General features: G+C 34.0%; 1 protein-coding gene across 1 annotated transcript in view; it reads left to right on the top strand.

Moving 5' to 3' along the window:
• ARID4A (AT-rich interaction domain 4A) overlaps positions 1-20572 on the top strand; it is a 58830-nt gene that overhangs the window by 3213 nt on the left and 35045 nt on the right. The window contains exons 3-11 of the mRNA XM_032622098.1: positions 127-237; positions 2297-2362; positions 3384-3474; positions 11540-11619; positions 11709-11803; positions 13052-13184; positions 16377-16456; positions 18086-18162; positions 18547-18713. Of these exons, the coding sequence (XP_032477989.1) occupies positions 127-237; positions 2297-2362; positions 3384-3474; positions 11540-11619; positions 11709-11803; positions 13052-13184; positions 16377-16456; positions 18086-18162; positions 18547-18713 (900 nt within the window). The remainder of the gene's footprint in view (positions 1-126; positions 238-2296; positions 2363-3383; positions 3475-11539; positions 11620-11708; positions 11804-13051; positions 13185-16376; positions 16457-18085; positions 18163-18546; positions 18714-20572) is intronic.

Genomic DNA, 20572 nt, shown 5'->3' on the forward strand with positions numbered 1-20572 from the left:
AATGATATTAATAAGCAAATAATGTTAATATTCTTACTACTTGAAATACAGAACCTTTTGATGAGACTTGGGGTTGGAGTAGGGGAAAATAGTAGTGACATTCATATTGTATGTTCCTTTCATCAGGCGGCGGATGAGCCTGCCTACCTGACAGTGGGAACTGATGTCAGTGCCAAGTACCGAGGTGCCTTCTGTGAGGCAAAAATTAAGACTGTGAAAAGGCTGGTAAAAGTTAAGGTAATTTTTTTTTTAATGGAACAGCTTTATTAACTCGATTGAAGAGAATTAGGGATGGAATTCGGAGACTACAAATCAACATTTTATTTACTGAACTATTACTTCACTTCGTGAATCATTACTATGTGAAAGCACTGTTATATACAAAACTATAGGAAAAGCACATTAAGAATTGGGAAATAAAGAACTCAAGATGAGAAATTATTCCAAGTGCTTCCATGAAATACCATACTCATGATACTTCCCATCATTTGGATCTTTCCTGTTTGCGGTAGCATGCTTACTTAGGCTATAATCTATTTTCTCTCCTTTCATATTATTCAGGTAGGGATGATTTCAAGTGATTAGAAAAAACAATAGATTACTAAAAACAAAACAGTGGGAATTATCATTTCAAGACAGCGATAAAAATGACTTAAGAATTTTATCTTAAGATAATTTTAAGATGCTTTTGTGACCAGAAAAAAAGTTATTGATTGCTGTACAATATTTGGAAGTACAGAAAACTACTGCAGGATTAAAAGCCATAGTTGACCTCAGAAATCCTACTATTATCATTTTGTGTTTACTCCTAGTAATTTTTCTATATAAATGCTTTTAATAATCTTAGTTACTTAGACTACAAAGGTAATCCATGCTTATTATAAACTTTTTAACATTGTGGAACTGTATAATAAAGTTCATGGAGGTCCTCTGTGATATTACTCCAAAGAACCTTTAGGTGTTCTACCAAATTTTGTGCTGTGCCTTTCAGTAACAGTGTTGATGTTATTATTATCATTGGATCATTCTGTACTTTCAGTTTTGCAATTTGCTTTTCACTTACATATGTGATCCTTTCCTACAAAAATTAAGCACCCTGGAAGGAGGAAATGTTTGCCCTGTTCTGTTTGCAATACCTAGAGCGGTGCCTTATAAACAGGGGGCGCTCAGAATGTGTTGAATGAATAAGTGAACAGTGGACCCAGGACCAGCAGCATCAGTCTCACCTGAGAACTGGTTTAAAATGCAAATTCTCAGGCCCCCACCCCAGACAAACTGAGTCAGAAACGCTGAGGATGGGGTCCTATGATTGTGTTATAACAAGCCCTTCAAGTGTTTCTGATGCATGTTGAAGTTTGAGAACCATTAAACTAGAGGAGTGTGATTTGTGTGGTAGACAAATAGACTTATCTATGATTATTATAAACTTTCTGTTTAAATTTCCATCTGCTGGTGAAACTTTTCTTTGAGTATTCTTAGGATATCATTTGACATTCATTTCTTCCTTGTTTCATACAGTCTTTTTACTATGTCAGCTATACAGGATTTCCTTACTAAATACTTACTTGGAATTCTTTGAGAATTTTAACTTTTTGTTAGTATTGTGGCTCTTTGTAGATTAATTTATTTAATTTAAAATCAATACAGTGATTGTCTGGGGAGGTCTTATACATAAATTACCTAGAATTTGAAGTTTCCCCTTATTTGGGTACATGCTTCCTTTCCGTCTCCCTCTCCCATTCTCCCTCTCTCTTAATAGAGCGGGTTACCTTATATATGTGGGAGGATCTGTAGTAGAAGGGAGCACTTATTTGTGACTGAATTGCATATCAGATTATTATTTAGGTTTACTTTATAAAGGACCAGAAGACTTCTGGTTTTAATTTGTTTACCTTGCATGTAGGCAATAAAGTTTGATGCTGTTTTTTTTTAAATATACTTGGTGACAGAACCTTTATGACTAGTTGATAAAAAGCAATGAAGGCAATTTTAAGGTTTTACAATAATCACTACAGATTATAAACCTTCTATAGTCAATTCAGCAAACATTTATTAAGTGCCTGTAATACGTATTGACACTTGCTAACTGCTGGAGATATAGTGAGAAGGAGGACTCCAGCCCTCAAGGAGCTCAGTTAATGAGAGAGACAATAAGCGTAAATACAATGGAATAAGTATTATACCAGAGGTAACCACAGGATGCTAAGAAAGTATAAAGACATTTTTGTTACAGTATTACCATAAATGTACTGTTTTAAAAGTAACATGCAAACTATTGTGCAAAAATGTTTTTTAGGTACTCCTGAAACAGGATAATACTACACAATTGGTGCAAGATGACCAAGTAAAGGGTCCTTTAAGAGTACGTATTTTGTACAGTTTACAATCTGAAATGATGAATCGTAAATTCATACAGTGATTTATTGGATTTTATATTTGTAGATACACTTTTAAAATGTTAAAAAATGTTAATCAGAAAACAAAGTTACAAATAAGGTGTTGTAGAGTTAGTATAAATTACAATATTACAATGGCTGTATCCTTAGTTAAAGAATGTTAAACATCTTACAGAAGGATAGTTTAACATATGTGAACATGAGTTTCAGCTACCTTTTGTTTTGAATTCTTGGACTGAATACTGCATTTTGTTTTTCATATTGTTGCCACAGGTGTTTAGCTTGATAAGTGTAATATACCAGTATCATAAGTCTGAATCTTCTGTTTTTCTAACTTACCAAGTAAACTATGTTGACTTAATAGTTCAATTTAATGAATACCTACATTATGTTTTCCATCCATTTCTGGCCATTTGTTTATGTTATAAAACTTCATTATGTCAGAGTACCACTTCGGTTAATATCTGATATACAAAGGTCTGGAAGCTGAAAGAAGGTCAACTGGTCCATCCCTCTCTCTCCAGGTGAACCTTTATCTAAAAGGTCCCTTAAATACAAGTGCTGAATCCAATATTCAATATTTACATGAAAGAAAATTGAAGCTGTTTTTGCTGTCCTATGGTGTTTTGGTTCTTACATTCCACAGTTTTCTTGAAGGCAGTATCATGTAGTAAAAAAAGCTCTGAAATGAGACTTAAAAGACTGGGTTCTCATCCTGGACTCTTTGCAAATTATTCTCTCTTCCTAAACCACAATTTCCAACACATGAAATAGGGGTAATAATAGCTATCTTACTTAAGCCTAAGCATTTTGAGACTTGAATTGCATGGTAAATGTATGAACACTATAAATGATAAAGATCTAAGCCAATGTAAGGTATAATTACCATAAATAGATATATTTTTTTAACCCAGGTCATATAGTTGGTACGAGTGATTTGGTTTGTTTGTTTAAATTTGGTGATGAAATTTCGATTTTTTGTTTTAGGTTGGAGCCATTGTTGAAACAAGGACATCTGATGGATCCTTTCAGGAAGCTGTTATCAGCAAGTTGACAGATGCTAGTTGGTATACTGTGGGTAGGTAGTTAGGTAATTTAATATAGAGGATTTAATTTGTGGGTTTCATAGCTATCTCTCTGTTTTGTAAATTCATTGAATCATTACCTTGGCAGAGAAATATGTATTCTTTCCTGTCAATTTACTTGATATAGACAGCTGAAATTTTAATGATACCCTGATGGTAAAAAAAAAAAAAAAACCCAATTACCTCTTTATAGTAACTTGGCCACTTATGGCTATTTCATCTAAGAATGTACTTCTTTTTTAGGTTATCTTGATATTTCCCTTCAAGAAAGTTAAATTATGTGGTTATTTTTCTTCCGTTAGAAAAGTCAATACAACTTAGTATTGTAAGTCATCAGACTTTTAAACTTTTTCTGGAATTACAATTAAAATTGCATAGTTGCAGTCTTTTATTGTATTGCTGCCTATTTTATATAAGGGTGCTATAGATATTACCACAGAATTTACAGACTAAAAAAATTTGGGCCAGAGTAGATTCAAGCCTAGGTGATCATAGCTTAATTTTTGATTTTCAATGCAGTCAGGACTCTCTTAGTAACACCTTTCACAAAAGATATATATGCTGCTAATGTGAATTCCTTCTTAACATTTCATGCATAAGCTTATACTGGCTTTAAAAAACTTTACTGTAGTGAGTAGCAGCAAGTGTCACAGTGCATGTAAATGAAAACCTAAATGTAGTACCTATATTGTTGCTGTCATTATGTTGATGAGAATAGCAATAATTAAGATTTCCAAGTCTCCTCTCATTACTTTCAGACTACACAGTCCTGTGGATAACATCCAATCGTTGGCTTTACACTGAACATCTATAGCATTAATTGGTTTTTACATTTATGTCTTGATATAAAAGATATAATTATAGTGTTGTGGTTTCCTTGCAGAAGATAAAGAAATGACCCTTTAGGTTTATTTTTAGTTTACGTGATTTGTTGCTTTGAGTAAACATCATTCATCTGTAGTTGATGCTCAAAGCTGTGAAGAACACCCTTTGGTTGAAAATTGTACTTCCTGTGTCTTACTCTGTGGCTTCTATTATTAGTAGCAATGTGCTGTATGTACCTAATATTTTCTAACCGTTTTTATTCTTAGACCTCCTACAAGTTGGTGTTGGTTCACAATAGTGCTATTATTCTGAACTATACATATATATATATTTTTTTTTTTTTTGCGGTACACGGGCCTCTAAACTGTTGTGGTCTCTCCCGTTGTGGAGCACAGGCTCCGGACGCGCAGGCTCAGCGGCCATGGCTCACGGGTCCAGCCACTCCGCAGCATGTGGGATCTTCCCAGACCGGGGCACGAACCCGTGTCCCCTGCATCGGCAGGTGGACTCTCAACCACTGTGCCACCAGGGAAGCCCTGAACTATATATTTTTAGGAGGCTTAATTGTGACTGTTGATAGTTGTTAGAGATTTTAAAACTAAGCTTAAAATTAACTGTTAGATTTTAAGTGGATACAATTTTGCTATATTAAACAAAGCAGTGGTAAAAATTACAGGCGTTGATGTGTGCAGAATCATGGGAAATGATATGATGCATGTTTGAATACTAACGTGCATCCTGTTTGGTGCCCAATATCAAGGTTACATTCACAATACTTGTGAAGTTTTACTGATGTAATGCTTACACTTCTGCAGCAGCAATACTTTTCAGGTTTTCACATTTTGGATTTTCTGCACTCCAGAATAATCCTCCATTTATGAATAGCAATCTCTGTCCTTTACCTGAATGGCACTTTAGTATTGATGAAAACTAGTTGCCACTGAGCATTCTCTGTGGTGATTTTCTTTGATAGACAATAACAGAAGAAATTGTATAATTCTTGTTCTCAAAGAGCTTAGAATCTTAATTGCATATGGTTCATATATTAAGCATTAGTGTACATAAGAATCACTTGATGCTCATTTGAAAAAAAAAGGATTTGAGGACCCCAAATCTCTCTAATTTAGTGGGTCTGGGATGGCAACCCAAGAATCTTTTTTATAAACACATTGGTTGAATCTAATGCAGTTAGTACACGCTTAGAAAAACAGACCACATTTGTAGAAAGAGACCAATTAGGGGAGAAGAATCCAAAATACTTAAAATTTTTGCATCTGTGTAATGAGAGACAGTGACCAAAAAATTTTAAGATGTTAAGAGGCACTATTCTCTTAAGTATTAAGAGAATTAAGTATATTCTCTTATTCTCTTTATAGCACTCTGCTATAAAGAATGTTTAGGTATTGAAGGATGTAGGCCACATAAAGAATGATCCTTATTAAAAGATGGCAAAATAAAATGTGTGATCTCTCACAGGTCACGAACTTTCTATAATTTTCTTTAATTGAGTGACTACTTAATTGCTCTTTTCTGGATTTTTTCTTGATTTCTAATTCCTAGCAAAGTGTTATATAGGTAGAATCAGAAAGTATTTAAAGTATTATTAATGGTCTTGATGTTTTTTGATTTTAAAAGAACTTGAAATTATGTCAGTCTCTTAAAAATGAAACAAAAGGGGATAACATACTGCTGATTTGGATTAAATAGGAGTTATAATTATCAGTGATCAAAAGTTACCTGAGAAACTGTTATTAACTCCTTATATAATATAGGTATTAATTTTTCATATTATAGCTGAATGACCAATTTTGAAAAAGATTATGGATCTAATATAACTCAATTAAAAAAAATCTAATAATACCTTGCCCTCCAGTGTTGAACAACAAATAGCACCAGTTCATGGATTTTTATGTTTTTTGAGACTTTGAAATATTTCCCCTTCCTATCATAAAACAATGCTTCCTAGTAGTTTATTCATTTGGCAGTTCTTTTCCTTGCATTAAAGATAAGGAATCTGTAATGTATGGAAGTGTATTGTTATCTGTCCAGCCATTCAGAAGATACCAAAATTGGGATTAGAATTCATATCTCCACTTGAATGTTGCCTTTAATTCCTGACAAATATAACTGTCAGTAAGACATTCTAAAACTGTTCTTCTTTTGCTTTGTTAGAATATAAAAATAACACATGGTATTTGAAAAATAAGAAAAATGTAAAGGAGAAAGTTGCTTTTAATTTAAATAATTTATATATAAATGTACGTAAACACATCATATATCAAGTTTAACACTAAAATATTTTCGATCATTGATATATTGTGACAAATGCTTTTTTAAGTTTCTGGATTTTTTTCATACCTTCTTATTATTTGGCACATCAGTTTGATCATATCTCATGGAAATTCTAAGTTAAAGGAGTAGAGGAGGGTTACATTAACCTGGTGAATGGACTGACTTGTGTAGAATGTGCTGTAGGCTTATAAGGCTTTTGATTTGATTAGAACTGCTTATGACAAATGTTGTTATAACCAGAATCAACCACAAAATGTTTTTTCAAAGCCAAATGGTTATTTCCCTGACTAGAAAATCATTCATTAAGAAAAAAAGTACTAAGTAACAAATCTATTTAGTCCTGTGATAGGCTTTAACACATTGTTTAAATAGCCTTCTGTAAGACTTAACATTCTCATAATATTTTGTTAACATAATTATACATTTGAATGTTAATTTCTTAAATTTCCAGATTCCTGAAGTTTTTGATCTTAGCTGCTGAGGGGCTTCTGTAGTTATCACAGATGATTTTATGAGCAACAGAACTATTGGTTTTACCTAGGGTATGCATATATTTTTAATTTTAAAGTTTTTACTGTATCACGTGAAATGTTTTGTTAATTGTTACCGGTATAAGCAGATATAACAATAATACTTATTTTCACCAAGTCAGAATTCTTTTTTTTGTCTATTTTTTGTTTATTAACAAGATAAAGTTTGAGGGTTTTAAAAAAATTAATTTTTATTATTGAAATATAGTTGATTTACAGTGTTGTGTTAATTTCTGCTGTATAGCAAAGTGATTCAGTTACACATATGTATACATTCTTTTTCATATTCTTTTCTATTATGGTTTATCACAGGATATTGAATATAGTTCCCTGTTCTATACAGTAGGACCTTGTTGTTTATCAAGTCAGAATTCTTAAACTCTCTTCCCAGTGTTCATTTTATGCCTCTGTTTCTTACTTGTTTGTTAATTCATTTTGATCCCCCCTTAACTAAATTGTAGCTCATAGATGAACCTTCTAATTCTCAATTTCTTTATCTATAAAAGGAAGATAGTGATTCTGACCCTGTAGAGGCTGCTGTGAGGATTAGGGCATAGTAGAAGCTTAATAAGTAATAGCCAATTATATCTTTGGATAGATAAAGTTAATTTACTGTTGTTTTTATCTTACTGTTCTCCAGCATCTAACAGTGCTATGATAACAGGTAAATCTTTTGTATTTAGTAGTTAGATTAGATCCCTTTTACTTTTGTTTCTTTGAATTCTAACAGTTTAGGGTCAGGCTTTGTTTCCATTAGCATTATTTTGTCTAGTACGATTAATGTTACAGAGAGAATCTTAGCTTTGTCTTTGTCCTCAAATTAGGTTTTAGAATTTATATGTAATATACTAACAGAGATACAACTTTTGTAGTATCTGCTCTCTTGCACTCAGTGAATGATGTATTCAAATGCCATTTTTGGCAAGTATAAGACATTTCATATCTTATAATTACTAAATCCTTATACTCTGACTTTTTTTCTCTTGGTGTGCTGTAGTATACACCTTGAACCAAAAATAAGCTTAATATACTATACACACACCAGTTAATTATTTCACTCATCAAAATGCTAGAGTCAGTGTTCAATGCCTTCAAATTATGTGTTCTTTAAGATGATATTTCTAACATGGAAGTTATAGAGGAAACTTTTTGTTTTTGGCTGCACCGCGTGGCGTGTGAGATCTTAGTTCCCTGACCTGGGATTGAACCTAGGCTCTTGGCAGTTAGAGTGCAGAGTCCTAACCACTGGACTGCCAGGGAATTCCCTAGAGGAAACTTTTTTTTTTTCTTGCGTGATGCGGGCCTCTCACTGTTGTGGCCTCTCCCATTGCGGAGCACAGGCTCGGGACGCGCAGGCTCAGCGGCCATGGCTCACGGGCCTAGCCGCTCCGTGGCATGTGGGATCTTTCTGAACCGGGGCACGAACCCGTGTCCCCTGCATCGGCAGGCGGACTCTCAAGCACTGCGCCACCGGTGAAGCCCGAGGAAACATTTTTTTAATAAATTTTATTTATTTATTTTTGGCTGCTTTGGGTCTTCCTTGCAGTGTGCGGGCTTCTCATTGTGCTGGCTTCTCTTGTTGCAGAGCACGGGCTCTAGGCACGCGGGTTTCAGTAGTTGTGGCTTGTGGGCTCTAGAGCACAGGCTCAGTAGTTGTGGCGCGTGGGCTTAGTTGCTACGCGGCATGGGATCTTCCCAGCCCAGGGCTCAGTTCAGTGTACCCTGCATTGGCAGGCGGATTCTTAACCACTGCGCCACCAGGGAAGCCCTAGATGGAACTTCTTAATGATTTTGATAATCAGGGATGTCATGATTAAATAGGTCCACTATGTTGTCAAGTTTTCTGTTTGTCTTTCAGAAAATCTTGAGAAGTTATGTGGCTCAAGTATAAAGTACTCAAATACATACCTTTGTATAGTTTTATGAATTTAAAAAAAATTCTTAAAAATATTTTTTAAGAGAAACAGAGAAAATTCTGTTTCTCTTTGTTCACTTGAAGTTGGAAGGGGTTCGGTTCCTGTGAAAAAATGTAAAAGGGTTATTTGTACCACAATTGACTTTGGTCCTTACCTTATTTCTAACCATGGTAAAATTGTGTTGAAGTGAGATTAATTTTTTCCTTCAAAGATCTGATATATTTTCAAGGTGAATATTTTTAAAAAAACAAGAACTCAGAATGTTAAATTTCTCATTAGAGCATTTTGATTTGGGGCTGCCATTGATTAATAATAAAACCTTGTGGAAAAGATTTTGTTGTGTAAATTTGATATTAGTGATTTGTCTTATAGTCTCATTTTCCTTCCTCACATCTCCACCACTTAAATGTGGTGTATATAGTGTATATATGTGCGTGTCCAGTGTCACCGTCTTTGGTATTGTAGGCATTAAGGAAAATTGGAACGTTTAAGTTTTATTCTTTAGCATACTTATGGACATTAATAATAACATGAAAAATTATTTTAAGTTTGGTATGATAATTTCATGATTTTGAATTTTTCAAAGAGCAGTGGTTTATCAGACTCGATGACACCATATAAATCATAATTGTGATACAAATGTTTAAAGCAGTGTTAATCAAGTGTAGATTAGTGATGTAATTGTTGGAGGATGTTGTGTTTTATCCTGTCATTGTGTCTGCAGGTGGTCATTAATTTCTGCATCATTGACAGTGTATAACACAGATGATTTTGCGGAATTATTATGCTTCTTTAAATATGTGCACCAGGAGCTTTTAATATTCTCTGCATTGTCTCCTGCATGTAAGAGAATCTAAACTAGGTGTCTTTAGTCTAAGAGAAGGAACTGACTGAGGTGGATAAATATTGAAGAAGTTGAGTTAAGTTTCTACCATGAAAAAAGTTTATGATTCAAAGGCAAAGTTTTTGCTAATAAAGCAGCCCTTTAAAAAAAATTCAGGATTGTAATTATATAGGTAACAAGGTAAAGATTTTAAGATATTAAATCAAGATAATGTAGAATTTTCCTTTCTTAACATTATTCTGTTAAATTGGAAAAACATTAAAAAATTGAAAAACATGTAGAATTATAAAAATTAGGATTAAATCTTAAAATAATAATCACTTGTTTATGTATGCTTTCCTATGTATGTGCTTTTTCCATAATATATATAAACATTTGTTGATGTGTATATGCATTTTAAGTATCAGAGGTAAGGATTCTGTCTTCTTATTTTATTTTTTCAAAATGCTGGGCATCAGGTATCTTCTGAGAAAATTTTCTTTGTGAATATTAGATGGTAAAATCAGAGTACCTTTCTAGAAAATTAAACCTTAGGGAGGGTGGGAGGGAGGGAGACGCAAGAGGGAAGAGATATGGGAACATATGTATAACTGATTCACTTAGTTATAAAGCAGAAACTAACACACCATTGTAAAGCAATTATACCCCAATAAAGATGTTTAAAAAAAACCCTATAAAATTGTCAAAATAATATATATAGCTAGATATATGAAGAGCATTGGTGGTAAATTGTTAAATTCCTTGCCCCCATTTTCCTGAAATAATTTACACGTAGGTTCCAAGTAGTATTTCTTTTAAATGTAGTAGAAATAAAAACTTGAGAAAGCTTCTGTGCAATTATGACTTATTTTTTAGAATTAAAAAAATTCTCTTTCTGGTGTTTAAACTTTTATTTCTAAATTTCTTGCATCCTCCTCTAGCAAAAGAAACAAGTTGAATCTTATGACTTTAGAATTTGGCAGCCAGTACTTCTGTTGTATTAGGTTATCATGCAAATAAGTAGAAGCAGTAGAATGAACCAACAGCATTACGAGCAGTCAGGCAGTTTCTGGACATTAGAGATACTCTGTTGATAACTGTTGCGAAAAAACCCATAATACTTTTTTTTTGCGAGAAAACCCATAATACTTCTTCTTTTTTTTTTTTTTTTTCTGTCTGTACGCGGGCCTCTTACCGCTGTGGCCTCTCCCGTTGCGGAGCACAGGCTCCGGACGCGCAGGCTCAGCGGCCATGGCTCACGGGCCCAGCCGCTCGGCGCGCGGCATGTGGGAATCTTCCCGGACCGGGGCACGAACCCGCGTCCCCTGCATCGGCAGGCGGACTCTCAACCACTGCGCACCAGGGAAGTCCCTACTTCTTTTTTTTAAACCAGGTTTTTGCTCGTTCTTCTAAAATTAAAGGTAGTTTAATATCTGTGCTTTGACTAGGTTGCTCATGGTTGAAGAAGGTCGTTCTGTAGTGATAGAGATTGAAAAAGTGAATGGAGACACTTAAGCAGTTTGGGGCAGCCATTAACCTGTGTTTGGTATCTAGAATGAAAAATGTGTGTAAATTTTAAAAGGTTTTGAAGCATAACTAACAATGGTTCTTAAGCCCCAGGTAAATAGCAATAAGTGTGCATAAATTCTCTGATATCTTCTGCCTATTGCAGTGTTTGATGATGGTGATGAGAGAACATTGAGACGTACCTCACTATGCTTAAAAGGAGAGAGACATTTTGCTGAGAGTGAGGTAGGGTGACATGGATGGACTTTTTAAATTGAACAACAGCTACTAATGTAGAAGCAAAAAGTGATTTAATTTGTCTGTTTCTTATCCAGACTCTTGACCAGCTTCCATTAACAAATCCAGAGCATTTTGGAACTCCAGTAATTGCAAAGAAGACGAACAGAGGAAGGAGGTCCTCTCTGCCTGTGTGAGTGTTTTCATGTACAGTAACATTACAATTATCACAACATTAAATAAGTGGTTTTTCTACGGTGGTGAAATTTGTTTGGGTGGCCTTTCCACAGCATCTTGTATCCTTGTTTTAGACGTTTTACCCTGAGTAGACTTTGTTCTTAATTCTTGGATAAAGTAATAGGAATAATGATCTCAACCCCTTTTTAAAAAAGGCTATTTTTGTTTTGAGTTACTTTGCCAAATTCCTTAACTGATAGGATTATTTTGCTATGTTATGTGCGTATATGTGTTTTTATAGCCTTTTTATTTCAAAAACATTTCAAGTTTAAAAATTGTAAGAATAATACAATAAACTTTCATATACTCATCGTCCAGATTCACTAAATTATTAAAACTTTTTGACACATTTGCTTTATCATTTCCTGTCTTTATATACATATATTATAATTATTTTTTATTTAATAATAATTTTAACTGGCTGAACCATTTAAGAGGAAGTTGCAAGCATCATGACTTCTTACCCCTAAATAGTTTATGTAAGAACAGGGACATTCTCTTATATAATCAAAGTATGGTTATCAAATTCAGAATAGATAACATTGATAGAATGTTATTATCTGATAATATATAATACATATTTCAGATTTTGCCAGTTGTCCCAATAATAGCCTTTATACCATCGCCTGATTCCAGGATTCAATCCAAGATCATGCATTGCATTTAGTTTATGTGGTTCTTAAGTCTCCTTTAACCTAGAAAAGTTCCTCAGCGTTTTTTTTGTCTTTTCATGACAGTGACATTTTTGAAGACTACAGGCCAATTGTTTTGTAGATTTTTCCTCATTGTGGCCTTGTCTGATTGTTTAGTTATCCAGATAGGTTATCTAAATAAACCTCCTGATGTGTTTGGTGAGATCTTTTCCTAACCTGTTGGAGAATTAGAGTTATATTATCTGGAACCTGGCATGCATAAAAAGTGGAAGGGCAATCTCTTAAACTGTATTTGGCACAGTGAATACTTCCTGGTGATATAGCTTTTCTGTCCCAGCCAGTGGTTGGCATGAGAGTCTAAGTCCAGGTCCTCACTGATCTAGTGAAGTGGACTCGGAGTTACCATGGACAGCGCAGGACTACCTCTTTGGGGCTAGGGAAGTATCCATTTCTTCAATTCCGACTTGAATGAAGAGGCTACTACCCTGGGGTAATGACTATATCAAAGATGGTTGATGTTAAGATCATGATAAAGTTATTCTAACTTTTAGTAACGAAGATGAAAAAGAAGAAGAAAGTAGTGAAGAGGAAGATGAAGATAAGCGACGTCTCAATGATGAATTATTAGGAAAAGTTGTAAGTGTGGTATCTACATCTGAGAAGAGTGAATGGTATCCTGCTTTGGTAAGTATGGTTTTTTTGCAGAGTTAATTAACCATTTAAAGTATTTGTTTAACATGGATTTTAAGAAAGCATTTAAAATATTTTGAGAGTGTTACACAAATTTAGTTTGGACTTTATTGCAAAATTGAGCAGTCCTACTCAGGTCCCACATACTTCACTGCTTTCTTTTGTTATTTCCTTTCTTTAATTCTCTGTAACCAAGTATTTATTGAGATCTTTCAGTTTTTCCTTCAGAATGTGTCCAGTGGTCTGTGTTTACTCTGTTCCCATCACCTTTTTCACCTGATGTATAGTACCTACCACCAGCTTCTCTTAACTTGATGCCTGAATGCTTTCTTAACTAAATTCAGACTTATTTTCTAGAAGTAACTTTTATAGAGAAATTTTAAAACATTGATTTAATCATGATAGTCCCATTCTCAAAAAAAACGGCACTGACTCTGCCTAGTGAATCAATTCTGCATTTTTAGATGGGTATCTGTGGTCATCCTTAGCTCTTAGTTTGTTTCTCATTTTCAGTGTAAGCTGTCTACTTAGGCTCTTTCTTAACTGCTCCCTGTGTAAGACACTTCACTCCTCCAGTCCTTTACCCCTTAAATCAATTAGTATTTACTAAGGATTTGCAGTGACTTCAGCTTTGCTCTAAGCTCCTTAAGAAAAGAAAGAGGTATGAGACATAACACATTGCCCTCAAGGAGTTTACTATACACATCTCAAAGACTGTGTAGTAGTTAAATATTATACAGTAATTTAAAAAACTTTTGGTGCAGACACTGGAATAGGACAAAGAGTTTTAGGGAAAGGAAGGGTATACCTAAGCTTTAGAAATGGCAAATCTTGGGTAGGTTGGTAGAGAAAACTAACCTTTGCTTACTTGGGAAAGGAATGAGAAGGTATGGGCAAGAGAATTACTTCACAAGAGGAATCAATATCTCCCATTTCTCTTCTTCCTACTCCTCTCTTAAATACGTCTTAAGGCTCAGCTCAGGTCCTACCTTTCCTGCAGATTCTCCCCTAACCACTTTAACATAAGTATGCCCGTTCTTCTCTGAGTTTTGATATCACTTATATCTCTAATAATAATTTTGGCACAAAATACCTCCCAAATTAGGTTAGCCTCCTTTAAAGAACTGAGGCCTTTTTTTTTTTTTTTTTTTTTTTTAGGTTTCTATGTGCATGTAAATACATTACTCAATTCCTGTGTGGTAGATTTACTTCACATAGGAAAAGTCTGAAAATCCTTTGAACCTTTCAGTTGTATAGGCCAACAAGTCAATGGGTTTGGATTCAGAATACTCAGGTCATAATTTGTCAAGAGATTAAAAAAAAAATGCCCTTATTTACTCAACAGGTTTATCATTTCCCAGGTAATAAAATAAAAGATGAGTAAGAGTCAATGTAAGAATCAGTCTTACATTTGATGATTTTAGTGTACTGCAGAGAATAATCCAAGTAACTGTAATATAAAATAGTATACATTCAATATTAGGACTTCTTGTCCTGAGACCTTGCATTTATTTGAAGGAAATCCAAAAAGAAAAAAAATAAAAAGCCTTCATGAAGCTTTTGAGCTGAGCCTTGAAGGATTTAAAGTTAGTTAGCAGAGCTTCACTAGAGAACTTTCTTAGAAGAAACAGAATAAGTAATAGGAAAGAAGGGGGTTTGTTCATGAAACTATTTGCTCTGGGAATTCATTTTGGCTAAATATTAGATGTGAATAGGGGCATAATAGGAAAGAAGACTGGGAAGTAATTTGGATCGAGGGCAGAAGGGTCTTTAAAATTTCATCTAAAGAATCTGGACGTAGTTCCGCATAGAATTTTGCAGAAGAATGACATTATTTGAGCTGCATATTTAGGAATGTTAATGACGCAGTGGTATGGTGGATGGATTGTTGTTGAAAGGAGTGGAGGTGATAGGAATCAATTTGGAGGCCATTAGAGTGGTTCACAGGTGAGGTAATTAAGCCTTGGGTTCTGTCTACTCATCCTTTAAGACTTACCTTTAGCCTTTGCTGCCACACATTTTCCCTTCCCGGGTCTGGTTAAATCTTCCTCCTAGGTGTTTTTATTGATATTTTATCTTATGCCTAGTTGGTATCACTGTACTTAGCCTTCGTTATGTTTTTTTGGTATATCTTTTTGTATTTACCCTTCCATTTCAGTGTTAGCTCCTTGAGGGCAGACACAACTATATTATTAGTCTAGTAATTACCAGCACCTAACAGACAAAAAAACATTTAATACCATCTGATGTTAAAACAGCCGATACAACTGCCAAGAATTTTTGATTGTCTGGACATAACACTGTTTAATATGATAGTCATGAGCCATGTGTGGCTATTTAAGTTTAAATTGTAACTTAATTAATATTAAATAGAATTAAAAATTCAGTCTCTCAGTTGAACTGGCCACATTTCAGGTGCTCAGCCCCATGTGATTCATTGCTGCTATATTGGTCAGTGCCGACAGAGAACATTTCCATCATTGCATAAAGTTCTGTGGTTGGTGCTCGATTACCACAGAGGGGCTAATGTTGAGCAGGTACAGTTCAGCAATTTATTAGTAGTCTTTAATGTTTTTTAAATATTAAATTCTATAAAGAATATACAGAGATTGGTTAGTTACAAATGTTAAGACATTCGTTATTTTTAAAAGTTAAGAAATTTAAAAGTTCTTCACTCAGATTTTCTTTGACTTGTTTAAATACTAAAAATTGTACATGCCTTGGTAAGAATGGGAACTTAGGTGCTTATTTTAATCAAATAGCCAGATTTCAAAATTGATCCTGATTTAAGTGCATTTAAAAAAATATATAATATGGCATGTCTTCATCGTAGATCATACATTTTGTTTTTTGGACAGTAAATGAGTTATTATTATTTGGCTTAGAATAAATCCTAATATTTTTTAAGTGGTCACATTATGGTTTATATTTCATTAATTATTCATTTTATGATCTAATGACTGTGTATATTAAATATCTAGAAAGCCAATATGCTAAAGAAAAATTATAAGGCAATCTTTTGTAAGTAAATTTATTATGGTATGGAAGCTGTTGACAATGAACCTATTTCTTGTCAAATATAATCATTTCAAGAAGTTAGGGGATCCAGAACTGTTATTTTAAAAAATATATTCTTTCTTTGAGTAGGGAAAGTAGTAATCAATCTGCTTTTATTTTATATTTCAGGTAGTATCTCCCAGTTGTAATGATGATATCACAGTGAAAAAAGACCAATGTTTAATTCGGTCATTTATCGATTCTAAATTGTGAGTAATGAATCACTTAATAGTGTTACATTGGGAGAAAAAAATGGAAATCAAGACTTTATTTTTTAAAATTTAATCATTTCATGAACTGAGAAGTTGTTACCTAATATGTTTTGACTTTTTTGTAATGTAGGTTATTTAAAAAAATTTTTTTTTAATAAATTTATTTTATTTTTGGCTGCCTTGGGTCTTCACTTGCTGTGCGCGGGCTTTCTCCAGTTGCGGCGAGTGGGGGCTACTCATCATTGTGGTGCGCGGGCTTCTCATTGCGGTGGCTTCTCTTGTTGTGGAGCACAGTCTCTAGGCACACAGGCTTCAGTAGTTGCAGCATGTGGGCTCAGTAGCTGTGGCTCGCGGGCTCTAGAGTGCAGGCTCAGTTGCTGTGGCGCATGGGCTTAGTTGCTCCGTGGCATGTGGGATCTTCCTCGACCAGGGCTCGAACCCGTGTCCCCTGCATTGGCAGGCAGATTCTTAACCACTGTACCACCAGGGAAATCCCTAAAATTTTTATATAAAAACTGAACAACAGTATTTGAGAATAATATTTAAAAAGTTTTAAAATAAAGCATAGTATTGATTTTCTCTTTAATTGTAAGAATTCTTTTTTAAATTTATTTTATTTATTTATTTATTTTTGGCTGCGCTGGGTCTTCATTGCTGCATGCGGGCTCTCTCTAGTTGTGGCGAGCAGGGGCTACTCTTCTTTGCGGTGCTCGGGCTTCTCATTGCGGTTGCTTCTTTTGTTGTGGAGCAAGAGCTCTAGGCGTGCAGACTTCCAGCAGTTGTGGTTTATGGGCTATAGAGACCAGGCTCAGTAGTTGTGGCGCATGGGCTTAATTGCTCCACGGCATGTGGGATCTTCCCGGATCAGGGCTGGAACCTGGGTCCCCTGCATTGGCAGGCAGATTCTTAACCACTGAGCCATCAGGGAAGCCCTAATTGTAAGAATTCTTTATTTTTATTATGTGTACTATTTCATATTATAAAACATGAAATTTACTTTTAATAGAATTTATATTACTAGAATAATTATTTTGACTTTTTTTCTGATTAAATGTCAGATTTTGAACTCCAATAAAAATTAATTTAAAATAAGGTCAGAGTTTTAGAAACCTTCCTTCACTTCAACTTTGCTTTGTTTCCAAAAAATGTAAAATTATGTATTTATTGAGTTGTGATTGTCTGAAAATTTGATACCATAATATATCTTACAGTGATAAAAATATTTTAATGTTACCATCTATTAAATTTTTCATACTGAACTGAATAGTAAATTTGAGAAATATGAAAGATCAAAATAGACACTATAAGGAAAATACCATGCTGATATAAATAAACTACCCCATATTGTAGGTAAGAGGGTTGTATAAATTGAAATATTACAAATGTGAGGCTCTCAAATTAGTGTGCTTTGAGTATGTGAATCTTTAGAATTAAGATATTAGCTTTGCCTATATTACCTCTTGCCCTTTATTAAGGATTAGGATATACATGGTCTTTTTAAAACAACTTATAAGTAAAATAATTTTGATTTTGAGATTTATATTTTCTGTGTGTTAACATGACTCTTTAAGTGATAATTCTTATTTAGTAATGGTTTCCCTCCTATTTATTTTTCTCTGTAATTAGTTATTCTATAGCAAGAAAGGATATCAAGGAAGTAGACATTCTCAATCTACCTGAATCTGAGCTCTCTGCTAAACCAGGTAAAATAAGGATGAATCAATCCATTATTTCATGATGTGACTAAATGGCAAATTTAGTGGCAAAAGCAAGACTGAATATTTTCTGGTGCCATTTTAACTGTTTAGAGTTGATATCCACTCTTCTTTAATGCCTTTTTAAAATATCTAGATAAAGTATTTGACCTTAATTCTTTGTATGTTTTATCACTAACATTTCTGACAGTATTCCCTAGAGAAAAATAAACATTAATATAATATTATAACTTATATGTTCAAATTTACTGTATCATTTTAGAAATGACAGCTGAATTTGAATACAGATCTTCTGACTCTGAATGTCATGGCTTTGTATTATTCTGTGGTGCTAATTCCATAACAAGTGCTGAAGTACATTTTTACTTTTAGGGCTGCAGAAAGCAAGCATCTTCTTAAAAACTAGAGTTGTTCCTGATAATTGGAAAATGGATATAAGTGAAATCCTTGAGTCATCCAGTAGTGATGATGAAGTTGGCCCAGCTGAAGAAAATGATGAAGAGAAGGAAAAGGAGGCCAAAAAGGAAGAAGAAGAGATGGTAGGTGAAATTTCATGTTTGTAACATATGAAAACATTTCAATACTCTAAAAACAATACCTTCATATATTTTCCCTGTGTTTAGATTCTTTATATTATTTGTTGCTGTCTTTTTCTAGCTCAGCTTTATTTGGGGAAGGGGGAGCTTTCTGGCTTTTAGCTTAGTGGGCAAATCAGAACTAATTTTTAGTGGGTAAGAGATTACAAAGAAGAACTTTTCAGGTTAAATGAGCAGCAAGTGCAGACTTTTTTTTTTAATAACATCTTTTCCAAATAACCAAGGAGGAAGGAAATGTAACTTTTAGGTATATTACATGTGTTAACTCATTTAAATTATTGCCAGATGGAGTAACTGTTGTTATTCTACTTTAAAGAGAAAAGTGAGGGTCAGAAAGATTAAATAACTTTCCAAAGATGACACAGCTCAAATGTGGAGAGCAGGGATTTGAACACAGGTCTGGTCTGTCTTAACTTTGAAATTTCACCTCTTTCAGACATTTCACAGTATCTCAGGGATAATGAGGATTAAAAAAATCCTATCTAAATGGAAGAATATTTCATTTGGCAGTTGGATAAATCATAGAAAAGATTTAGATTGTATTTTATAGGTGCTAATGGTTTTCTTTGTAATATCACTGTGTTGTTAAGAATGTATATGTAATTGTAGGAAATCATTCATGAAGTACCACATAATTGCTTTCATGAATATTGCTGTCTATTTTTTCAGCAGTGTTTTGTCAAGTGGGATAAATGTCCAGTATAGTTTTGGTTGTTATGAGGTAAAGGGGCTTCGGGGCAGACAAAGAGAATGAGTTTACTGAAAAAGACCTATTTGAGCATGAGAAATATTTGCTTGGAAAATGTGGAATGTTTGTTTCTGTTTTACATACACAAATAAGAATTTCTGAAACAAAATGAGTGTACTTGTATGTGATATAGGGCATAGGGTGTTTCTTCCCTTTTACTTCCCCTGCAGTATTCGGCTTTTTGCACTCTGAAATCAGAATGGCGGTTCATACTTACAGGCTGCCTACAGAGTTGCCATAGTAACGAGCTGTTGGTTTTAAGTGAGCATGCTCGGAAAGACAGGAAGGTTTTGCAGAGGCTTGGCGGGTTGCCAATGGAGGTTTGCCAGATGCTTTGAAATGGGCTGTCTTTCTTTTCCTTTCATGTAATGTCTGATTTTTATGTGGAAGAGAATGTAAGTAGTGCTGTATAACCCTGCGGATGCTATGCCCTAAGAGGAAAAGCAAATATTGCAAGTCAGACTGAAAAATGTTCAGATACTGTACTGATTAAGTAGAAGGAGAATCTAACCATTTTACATGTGAAAGAAAATGCAGCATATAGGTAAGATTTTTTTTATATATTACCATTTTGATTGCCAAAAATGAGGTTAAATAAGAATTTTAGGTATTGATGATTTGGCTGATATGGTAGGACTCGTAACCAAGCGTAATTGTTTCATGTAAAAGAGACAGTAGGAGTCTATTTTTAGAATATCAGAGGATGAAGGCTATTTTTCTGAAACATAAGGTAGAGTTTGAAATGAAAATGATAATGACAGTTTGGAAAAATTTGGGATTTAAAGTCTAAATATTAAATGTGATTTTTGTATTTTATCTGTATTTATTTATAGATTATATGTTTTCAGGGTAAATAGGCCACATTTTCAGGGTGTGAACTGTTGGAGTCTGGTTTTGCTTTTTTTTTTTTTTAAATTAACATTGAAACATGGAAGTTAGGATCTTATATTGCCAAATACTGAAATACATAGTCTCTTTATTTTTGCTAATACTTTTGATTTGTATCCCTTTCAAAATGCATTTTCCCTGATCCCCACCCCCCCAAAAAACCTGA

Source organism: Phocoena sinus, chromosome 2, assembly GCF_008692025.1.
Source record: "Phocoena sinus isolate mPhoSin1 chromosome 2, mPhoSin1.pri, whole genome shotgun sequence".
NCBI lineage: Eukaryota > Metazoa > Chordata > Mammalia > Artiodactyla > Phocoenidae > Phocoena > Phocoena sinus.